Genomic DNA, 10,972 nt, shown 5'->3' on the forward strand with positions numbered 1-10,972 from the left:
TGAACTCTAGTAACTGCAGAGCTGCTAAAGTAAGCCTTTGTTATTCTCCTTTCAGAGATCCACTCCGGATCAAAGACATCAAAGAAGAAGATGAAGCTTACATCCTCATCCATTCATTGCGAGATGCTAACATGCCCAAGTTTTTGGCAGAAGATGTTCCATTGTTTGAGAGCATTCTGGATGACTTATTCCCTGGTGTGGTGCCCCCAGAGCCAGATCATGGAGCCCTGGAGGTGAGTGGAGAAAGCAAAGTAATTTCACTCTCAGGCTGCTTTTAATTTGAGCCTTTTAGTGATTTTGGTGTGGAAAACTTTTCTATTAATTCCGTGGAAAAGTATTATTCCAGAACTGATTTGTGTAGATGTCTCTGGAAACCTATTTGTTTGGTCAGTACTACCGCTTATCTCATAGTTTGATGTATTATCAAAGTAATAAATCAGATGACCTTGTGACTTCAGATAAACTGCTGAGATCACTGATCAAAGGTATTGGTAAGACTCTGAAAGTTTCAGCAAACTCTCTTTTTAACCATTCCTTTGTATTGCACTCATTTATTCTTTTTCACTGTGAGTTGTGCCATAGGGCTATCAACAGAGAATGTGGCTGATATTTGGAAGGTCTTGTGGCCAGGATCCATTTTCGTTCTTTGATTTCTGTCTACGCTGTTCTCTTAAAAGTTTTTCTCAATCGTCCTCTATATAACATTTACTGCAGGAAGTCTATGTTGGGATCCATGCTGAGGTTAGCATACACAGGATTGTTAAGTGAAGACAAAGTTACTATGAAGTTAACATCTGACATGTCACGCCTGTTTTTTTTTCTCTTTCTTACCCTGTCCCCCTTTTCTCTGCTTCTGTTCTCACCGTCTTCTAAAAACAATAACAACCTGGACACCAACCCAACCTTTGATGATTCACAGAAAGCCATCAGTATGTCTATTCGAGACCAAAGCCTCCAGCACTGGCCCAACCAGATCGATAAGGTGAAGCAGCTCTACAACCAGATCCAGGTCCGGCATGGAGTCATGTTGGTGGGACCCACGGGTGGTGGGAAGACCACTGTCCGTAATGTCCTGCAAAAGGCACTGGTCATCTTGCCCATGATGCACCCACAACATGTGGATCAGGAGCAGCAGGAAGCAGCTGCAAAAAGGCCGAGTGTATTCTTTGTAAGTGGGTTGCTTAAAACTGATTGAAGCTGGTTTTTCAAACTTGGACAGGACAATCTTTCTCAAAAGATAAAAGTGTCGTGTATTAACTTAACTTAACCAGTGCCAATTCACATTCTTAGCTAGAAATGACAAACCATGGTCTTCACGTTCTGTTGTGCCTAGTTTGTGTAGAAGTAATTTCTGACTATTAATACCAGCTCTGATACACTTCTATTCACTAGGAATAGAAATTAGGCTATAGCTTAGTGTCTGTATCTTAGGGTCTAAATCTGTTTTCATCATAACCGAGTGTGCCATTTAGGAAACCACAAGGGAGAAACAAGTGGAGTGCCTACTGCTGTAGGTCAAGTTGAGCAAGCTAAAAGGAAGTAATATCTTATTGTAGATTTACATCCATTTTCTATGTGCAGGTTAAAAGTTGGTACCACACCTATGTAGCTTTGTGATCTGAATTGCACTGTGCACACTGCTTCTTTTCTTCTAAGGCTTTTGAAGCTTAGTCAAATGCTTTCCTAATCTTCTGCTGTTTTGTTCAAAGCGCTGTCTCAGAGATAAGCTTAAAATCTCTTATTGAAGAATACACTACATTGAAGTTTCATGACAAAGAGAAGTCCTGCCTGATAATGTAAAAGACACAAAGTCATTTATTCAAAATTTCGGATTTTATCTCCCTGAAAGTTAAAAAAATATTAGAAATGTAATTGTTATTTATTGATTCTTGTGCTTCTATGCATCGTTTGAGGTTATAGTATAAAGTCCAAGAGTCCAAGATCTACGTGTGTCTTCTAAGCTACTGCTTATTAGTCTGATAAGTAATGGTTTCTGTGTCTCTTCTGTTAATACCTTCAGGCCAGCCGGGGTAAGAAAGGTCATGTGGAGACATTCATTGTCAATCCAAAGTGTGTGAAACTGGGAGAGCTGTACGGAGAAACTGACCCTAACACCTTTGAGTGGTCTGACGGGCTGATTGCCAATGCCACAAGGAAGTTTTCCAAGGATCTCTCTTCTACTTTGCCTGTTGTTTCCGCTGCTGAGGATCTCAAACCTGGGAATGGAGCAACCACCAGCAACAGGCCTCTGTCCAACATGACAGATATCTCTGTGGTCTCTCACACCACTCTGGTATGTTCTACAAGTTTTTTTTACTTTATGAACACAGCAGATCAACTGTGTGAAAGAAGTTCATTTTGTCTCTGCAGAGTGTTTGGTTTCTGAATTATTTGAGAAAGAAATGGATGCTTATTTTACAGTGTTTTACCGTGCAACGGAATTTTGTTTGAAGAAGCTTTGTTTTCTGAACCTAGTGAAGAATGAAGATATTGACTTGAATATTTTTTTAATGTTTTTTTTTTAGAACCATTGGTGTGGTTGATGGATTTTCCTGTGCATGAAGAAACTAATTAAGATGTCCTGTAAATATGATGAAGAAGAAAGAAGAAACTTTTTTTGACAGGGAACTACAAAAACAGGGACAACAAGTCAACAAGGGACTGAACTTGAAACTGCTCCTCCCTCTGCTATGGATTCACATCGAGACGGAGAGAAAGAAGAAGATGAAGATGGCAAAGAGGGAAATATCACAGACTGGCGCTGGCTTGTCCTGGACGGTCCAGTGGACACACTGTGGGTGGAGAACCTCAACACTGTACTGGATGACTCCAAGGTTAGCGAAGGAAGAGATCTTTATCTGTGTCATCAGCACCAGTGACCATCATCATTTTGTTACATATAGAGTAGTGCTTCTGACTTTAATGAACAAATTTGCTTTGAGCTTGTATTAAATAATGGGTGTGCATTGTTATAACAAATAAGAAAGAATAAGTTAACAGAAAGTTTATAATAATCTTGGATAAGGGTGAATGTTTGAAAATCTTCCCTGTATCTTGCTCAATGAGAACTTAACTGGCAGTTTAACTGAAATGAGCTGTTGCTCATGTGGGTATGAGAATCGGCACACATGAAAAAAAAATTAGTTCATACATTTAATTGACTTTATACTTTGTTCTGGTGTATTAGTACGTTTTGACACTTCATATTGTGATTTAGTTTTACACGTTATTTGACATTTTTGTTTGTGTTTTAAATGTTTTGCTCAAACAAACGATGACCAGAAAGACTTGGTATCTTAGATAAACAAACTGGCTTCCACTGATTCTGAAAGACCTGAGAAAGAGGAGACAAATGATCGCCTGAACAGACTCAAAGAAATTGGAAAGGAACCTAATATGGTTGTCTTGACTGTTCTTCGTGGTTTGATCTCTGACATTTTCTAGGGTTGAAGCATACAGTTTCATATAATGAGGTGGAAAGGGAGATGTTTTAGTGACATGTGAAATTCTGCTATGTCTTTCTCAGTTTCATGTGATATTCTGCTGTCTTTCTCAGGTTCTCTTATTTCTATCCCATCTATGGCGTGCCCATTGCTCTAGCCCCTTGATATGTGTGTTTGTTAAAATGCCTGCTTTGTCAATGAAGAAAATATGAATTCTGTTTTTGTTGTGCTTGGTCATCGAATGTGGTATAAATTCTGTTTTTATTGTGGTCCACCTAAACAGGTGCTGTGCCTGGCCAGTGGAGAGCGCATTGCCCTTGCCCCTGGCATGCGTCTTCTGTTTGAAGTAGACAACCTGTCCAGAGCCAGCCCAGCTACTGTCAGTAGATGTGCTATGGTTTACATGGTGAGCATTTTTCTTTATAATAGCACACTTGTTTATCATTTTTTAGCTTTATGATTACATTTCTGTTGCCTTTTTTCAAGTAGATGTCTGTACTTAAATTGAGATGGAGTGGCCTGGGGAGGGATTGGGGGCAAGGGGGGTAGTTAGAAGAGGAGGGAAGTGCTTCCTTATCCTGTTACAATTCCTTGTTTTGTTCCTAGTTTGCATTTCAATACTTTTTAAGAATCAGTCGACATGTTGGAAGTGACACATGTAAGCTTGTGTTGTCAAAAAATCCTGAGCAATATCGATGAGTCCAAATCCTTTTCTATTACCTTAAAGGATCCTGTGGACCTTGGATGGAAGCCCTATGTGAAGACCTGGTTGAATCGACTTCCGCGTGATATGCCAGAGTCGGGAAAGAACTTCCTGCAAGCGTTGTTTGATGCCAGCATGGACAAAGGGCTCGTCTTCTTGCACAAGTACCGAGAACACCAAGCTGTACAGGTTCCAGCCATGAGCATTGTGGGTACTTTGTGCCACATCCTGTCGGCGTACGTCAACTTCATCGGTGGTCATGGAGGGTTCGGAGCTCCTGGTAAGCTTTCTGTTCCTTCATGTTGATGGTGCATAAGGATGTTTTTCTTTCTGAACACATTTCACAGAATATATATTTCTGAGAGATGGGGAGTTCTGAAATCCATGTAGGCTTTCCGTTACCTCACACTTATGCAACATTAATATGCTTGCTTTACAGTTTAGATATAAAATTTAATACAATACTCTTTTTTAAATGATATTTCATAAAAAAAGAAATGTATATGCAGCTTTACTGAAGCTTCTATAAGTTTAATGATTGTTTAATGGTCCAGGACATGAAGAATTTACCAAATGTATGTGTAAACATTCTAGCCCTGGATCAGAAAATTATGTGTGTGTATCCAACTCGTTACTTAATTCACCCCCTCCCCCAAATCCTTTTACAACTAGATGAGAAAGAAAAAGAGAAGGAAAAGGAACCGTCTTCGCTTAAACCGTCGAGCCCAGAAGATCTGAGAAATGCGAGCCGTACATCCTCTCGGACCACGGGGACAGGAAGCAGGGCCTCCAAGCTCAAGCGTCGTCAGACAAAACGGTTGGGCAAGACTAAAGAGGAGGCGGACACTTCTGATGACCTTCATGGATCCAAGCAAAAGAAGTAAGATATTTAATGCTCTTAGATAACCTGTTTGTGTGTTTGTTTGAGTTAAGAGAAGCAAATGGACAAAATAACGGTCATTTAGTGCTGGGAAAAAGTAAGACAGACAGACAGACAGAAACAACAAAGGGAAAGCAAGGAAGTAGGACTACTTCTCAGTGGTGCCCTCCAATTACCTGCTTAGATAATTTGGTGATATATTAAAGTTTTGAACATGCTTGACTTCATGCATAGATCCAGGGTCACAGTGCACTATCTTTCTTACATGAACAGGAAGCAGCCAGCTCTGATTGTCAATTGTCGTGTTTGTAATATCCTATCACGTCCTGAAGGCCAGGAAGGATCTATAACAGAACACAGCGGATTATGCACAGAGGTTTAATGGCTCATGTTGCGGCCAGCACACTCGAAGTGCGAACAAAATACAAGGACTATAGCTAAACGAAGCGAGACCGTAATTAGATTACCGGAACACAGAAAGTAAAACAATGAGATCATAAGTACCGTAAACATTCAAATATCATGACATCAATGTGTACAAAGACATGGGGGATTATACTTTACTTTTACGAATAATTTAATTTCATCATGATCAGGGTTAGTGTAGTTACATGGAGAATTTTATTCGTATCGGGCTATTCCACGGTAACTGACGGGACATACGGACTATATTTTCTGACAATGATAACACTTATTCAGCATCAATTAATTTATATCAACTTTAAATGATCAGAGCATTTGCAAGATATATTAAGAATTATATTAAATGCTGTCTTTTGAAAAAAGTACTTTATGCAAATTCTATGACGTTAGTTTGCGTAACTGATGGGACAGAAAAAAGTACTTTGTTTGCCCCGTCAGTTACTGAAACTAAACACGCCACAGAATTTGCATAAAATACTTTTTTCTTCAAATGACTGCTTTGAAAATGATTCTTATTATTTCTTTCAAATGTTACTACCCCCCCTTCCCCCCACCCCACCCTTTTTCCTGAAGCTTGTTTAGCCTTGTTGACAATTCTCCCTCCCAAACCTGTCACTTTTTCTCCCTAGCTCTGACAGAAAGATGTTCTTCCTGGAGCGACACCCCACTCAGCTGACCAACCTGCTGGGCAAGCTGTTCGTGTTTGCCTACACTTGGAGTGTCGGGGGCGTGCTCAAACGACGAGAGTTCATGGAGGAAGATGACAGCAGCATTAAGCGAGCTGGGGCTGGGGCTGCGGAGCGTCTCGACGTCAACAACGAGTTTGACAACTTTGCCAGAGAACTGTTTGATGTGGAGCCCCCTCTGGGTTAGTGTAACCCTTTCTGTACACCCTGGGGGCCATTTTGTACCCCCCGGGGTTGTTTTCTTCACATTTTAGAATACTTCTAGTTCAAAGATCTCTTTGAAACTTTCAGTATTTCTCAAAAAATTATTTTGACAGATTGCTATGCAGAGCGTACAGATCGGATTAATGAGTCATTTTCCTCTTTGGAAAGTGGTGACACAGAGTTCCCCACGTGGTATGGATACGATAGTAAAACACAACGTACGGATAGGGTTAACCCTTTGATGATGCATTAAAAAAAAAATACTAGACAGGGCTGGTATAACAACCCAGGACAAAAAGCTATTTTGGGGTGACTGTAGAAGTGTGCATATTACAGGTTTATGTATTGTGTGAAAGGAAATTGGACACGAAGGTATTGAAAAAAGTCCTTATTCTTCAATAGCTGATTAAGCTATTTTAGAGATGATATGAATAAATAGATTAAACTAAAAGAAGTTGAAAAGGGGGGGGGGGGTGAAGAAGGTTAGGATACACTTTCCTATTATAACTTAACTTAAGTCTACCCTTCTCTCCTTCTGCTTTGCCTAATTTAATTCCAAAACAAATTAACTAAAAAGATGTTGATTGACTGTATTAATCACCATGCATATGGGAATGAAAATATCATTAACTCTTTGTTCAATGAAAGCTTAATAAACTTTTACTAAATCAAAGTCACAGCAGTACAATTTGCTTTCCCAAAGAAATTTATCTTCATCTCCAACTTGTTGATTTTCCAATTTTGTCAAGGAAATTGGTATTTCAGGCCTGGAGCCTGTCTTCCATAATGCAATGTACTTGCTTTGATTTAACAAATACAATTTATACACTTTTGAGACAAAATCATATTTTGAAGCAATTAAGAAGAGAGTGGAGGATGGCGAAAAAGTGTTTGAAAACACAAAGACTTGAACAAGAGTAAAAATATTAGAAAAGGAAAGAAAGCGAAATTGGAGAAGGTGAATGGACAAATAAAACTGGGGTTTGTGTTCTGAGAACTTCCTGATATGTGTTCCAGGTGTAAGGCTGCCAGCCGGCAACCGCAGCATCTATGGCTACTTTGTGGACATGGAGGCCGGCAACTTTGTTCCCTGGGATGTCCTCATTCCCAGCACTAAGTCCATGATAGAGAAGGGAGCTGTGATCACTATTGGTGAGTACAGATGTGTGCCCATACACTGTTTACCTGTTGAGGAAGAATGGATATTGATGACACAAACCTGTTTTGGGGTTATTGTTTTGATCCGGGAGAGTATTTTTCTTATTAGTAATTTTTAGGGCTGTTGAAAAAGTAAGAGTTCTTCGCTTGAATGTTTAATCAGAAATGATTATGAAATTAAGTTATTTTTAAGTGCCATGGTGTATTGGCTGGCATTTTGTGAAAGCTTAAAATTTTTGACATCCAATCTGTAAACTAATCATGAACTCCATTGTATTGTCCTACTTTTTTTTACTATGTCCTCCATGTTTCTACCATTATGGTATTGCAGGGAGGTAGAGTGTGTGGTGTTCAGCTATCTTAAAAACCGGCAGTAGTGACATGTAGCACCAGTTTCTCCTTTTCTTTTCTGATAAAAAATCAGAGGCAGTTCAAGTGACTGCTAGATTGGGCATACAAAAGCAGATCTATTTCAATCTTCATTTCTAATGATTTACCTCTTTGAATCTGTTTATTTTCATACTGTATTAGTCTCATATAAGTTGACTGGATGCCACAATTGTGTAATTTGCAAACCATATTTTTTTGGGGGTCTTTGTTGCCTTGTTTAAGTGAAGAAATGTGTGTGTAGTTATATTTTCTATTACTCTGTACTCTGACCAAGTGAGGAGTCTCATGCTTTTGTTCATTTATTTGTTATATTTTTTTCTTGAAAGAAAGGTTTTTTTGGTTTTTTGATGTTTGTTAAATTTTCAGCCTGTTTCTATTTACTATGAAAGAGGACTTTTCTTGTATGACTTTGTCCTAAAAGCATTCCCCAGATAGTTTCTGTGACACGGCCCAGATAGTTTCTGTGACACGGCCCAGATAGTTTCTGTGACACGGCCCAGATAGTTTCTGTGACACGGCCCAGATAGTTTCTGTGACACGGTAGTTAAACAAAGAAGAAGGGGTATATCAGCTAGTCTTTGCACTTCAGTGAAATTATCACCGACTGTACTAATACACTGTTCTCTGGATCTCCTGTCAATGCAAAGGACACCTGCCTGGGTTGTTGGTGAACTTGCTCAATATCTTGTTCTCAATGTTTTATTGCTGTTAACAAGTTTTTATATTATTATGTGCTACTGTTGGACTTATACTCTCAAGGTGTTTCTTCTTCTTCTCGATCGCATCACACTTAAAGTCCAGTATCTCAAGGTGTTGAGTTTGATTCCTCTTATAATCTGTGGGACACACATACCTTTTTGGGAAAACACTTACCTTTTTGTAATGGTCCTAACACAATGGCCAAGTCATTTTTAAAATGTGTTTCTAGTTTTTGGTGGGGTAAAAATGCCGTGATGTTTTATTTTGATTCCAGGTGAGACTCTTGGCGTGGCCTCGGACAAGAAGAAACAGGAGCTGAAGGAGGCAGAAATTATTCCCACAGTGGACATCATCCGGTTCTCCTTTCTGACCAGTCTCATGCTGCTCAACAAACAGCCGGTGCTGCTGGCAGGTCAGGATGGACATTTGGGATTCTTTACTTTTTAAATCAATGTTTTTTGTGTCACGACGCAGTGGAATCAGGCGCTCGTCAATTTTTGGGCATGTGGAGTTATTGGTATCATCTTAACGGTTGTTCATTTGACTTGCATTTGATGGGAAAAATATCCACTTATCTTGAAAAGAAGTCGAGATATTTGCAATTGAAGGAGTTGGAGTCGCCAGGTTTCTGAAGTAAAATTAGTGAGAAAATGGTCGCTAAAGTTTGGAGATTTCCATAGCTCTAGAGTCCCGGGAAACTGCAAATATATGTTTTTTGTGCCTTTAATCAGCGTTTTTCCAAACAGTCCATACATAAGAATTTTTAAAATGGTCATACAAGATGTTGAGCCAAAAAACAAAAATTAGATAAAAATTAGCGCCTGATTTTACCATGCTGCCTCACATTTATTCAAATACAGTCGAGCATGCTTTTATGGCCACCTGTATAAGACAAACAACTGTCCGAATGGCCACTACTCATGTCCTCCCTTGAAGTCTTTAAATGTTCAAAATGTGGCAAACTTTTCTGTGCCAGAATTGGTCTCATCAGCCGCAGCAGAAGCCACAAGTCCTGCTAACCTTTAATTCTTCAAATTCCTTTATGTTGATGGATAAATATTCTCCTCTGCGGATGTATTGGCCATTGTCAGACAGTGATGGAGGAGTTATTATTATTAGTAATGACTCTGTGTAAGATATCCACCTCTCTGAGATGGCCATTTTCTCCTCGGCAATGGTTGTGTCATCTTTCACAGGTTCCACTTTACATTATTTTCTCATTTACTCTTTGAAAAATCAGTGACAGCCATGAAGTGATTTAACTAAAGAGACTTTTTAGGTCTTGAAATACATTGCTATTGATAAAGTCTACTGTTGGGAATGATGGGCTTGAAATATACAAGACATTAACCCATTCTTCTCTCTTTTCTTTTTTACTTTGCGCTCATTAGTCTGCTTAATACAGTCTGTTCATGAATCATTTGTCAAACAGAATTTGAAGTTTGAAAATGCTATTTTTTCATTGCTTGAAATATACAAGACATTAAGATAGGCTACTCTGCTCTCATTTCTTCTTTATGTTGCTCATTGGTCTGCTTAATTATAATCTTTTCACTAATCCTATTTCTAACATAATTTGAATTATGAAATTCTTTTTTTTTTTTTTGTATTTTTGTTCTTTTGGCTAATCACTTAAATTTTTAAAAACTGATATCATGTTGTAGGAGAGTCTGGTGTTGGGAAGACAGCCATCATCAACCACATGTTGAAAGAACTCGAGAGAGACGGAGGCACATCGATGGAGAAGACATCCACCATCTTGGGTGCTGTGCTGCAGTATTCAGAAAAGCAATCAACTCTACTGGAAAACATCAGTAGCTTGACCTCCTTTCAGGCTGATGATGATGACAAAACTATGGACCTTTTGCTTGGTGGTAAGTTTATTATATGCTTGCAACACTGTAAATTTGTTAAAGAAATATATAACTAGATGAATAACATGGCAATAACACTTAATAGATTACAGCAATTTAAAAAAAACTGCGCTTGTGATGTAGCTTAAATAACCTCAGAAATATAGGTCACCTTAAGATTTTGACACAAATTTTCATACCAAAAGTTCTACAAACTCCATATTCCTGCCTTGTGCAACTCTTATAGCCTCACCACTGGGTTAAGAATTGCATGTTTCTCTCTAACTCAAACATTTTCTGTGCACTATTTAATTCAGCTAAGGGCAGGCTGGCGGGAATTGTCAGCACGATGATTCAGTGCAGTGCGCAGACCACATCCAAAAGGCTCCAGGCTCAGATTATGTTGAAGCTGATCAAGAAAAGTCGCACATCGATGGGAGCACCGAAAGGCAGAAAGGTCTGTATCTTTGTGTGTTTTTGACGGTTTTAAACTTGTTGTAAGTCTGTTGATATTTCTATGGAGCTGATTGTTT

At 39.0% G+C, this 10,972-nt stretch overlaps 1 protein-coding gene across 1 annotated transcript in view; it reads left to right on the forward strand.

The window, feature by feature from the left end:
• The window catches only part of LOC101854913 (dynein heavy chain 6, axonemal), a gene marked incomplete in the record, with an annotated part of 110,656 nt that overhangs the window by 44,963 nt on the left and 54,721 nt on the right, over nt 1-10,972 (forward strand). The window contains 12 exon segments of the mRNA XM_035969378.1: nt 56-233; nt 920-1,168; nt 2,021-2,293; nt 2,625-2,834; nt 3,727-3,849; nt 4,171-4,426; nt 4,819-5,026; nt 6,079-6,317; nt 7,357-7,491; nt 8,861-8,998; nt 10,251-10,460; nt 10,757-10,896. Coding sequence (XP_035825271.1) covers nt 56-233; nt 920-1,168; nt 2,021-2,293; nt 2,625-2,834; nt 3,727-3,849; nt 4,171-4,426; nt 4,819-5,026; nt 6,079-6,317; nt 7,357-7,491; nt 8,861-8,998; nt 10,251-10,460; nt 10,757-10,896 — 2,359 coding nt within the window.

Source organism: Aplysia californica, unplaced genomic scaffold, assembly GCF_000002075.1.
Source record: "Aplysia californica isolate F4 #8 unplaced genomic scaffold, AplCal3.0 scaffold00007, whole genome shotgun sequence".
NCBI classification, from domain to species: Eukaryota; Metazoa; Mollusca; class Gastropoda; order Aplysiida; family Aplysiidae; genus Aplysia; species Aplysia californica.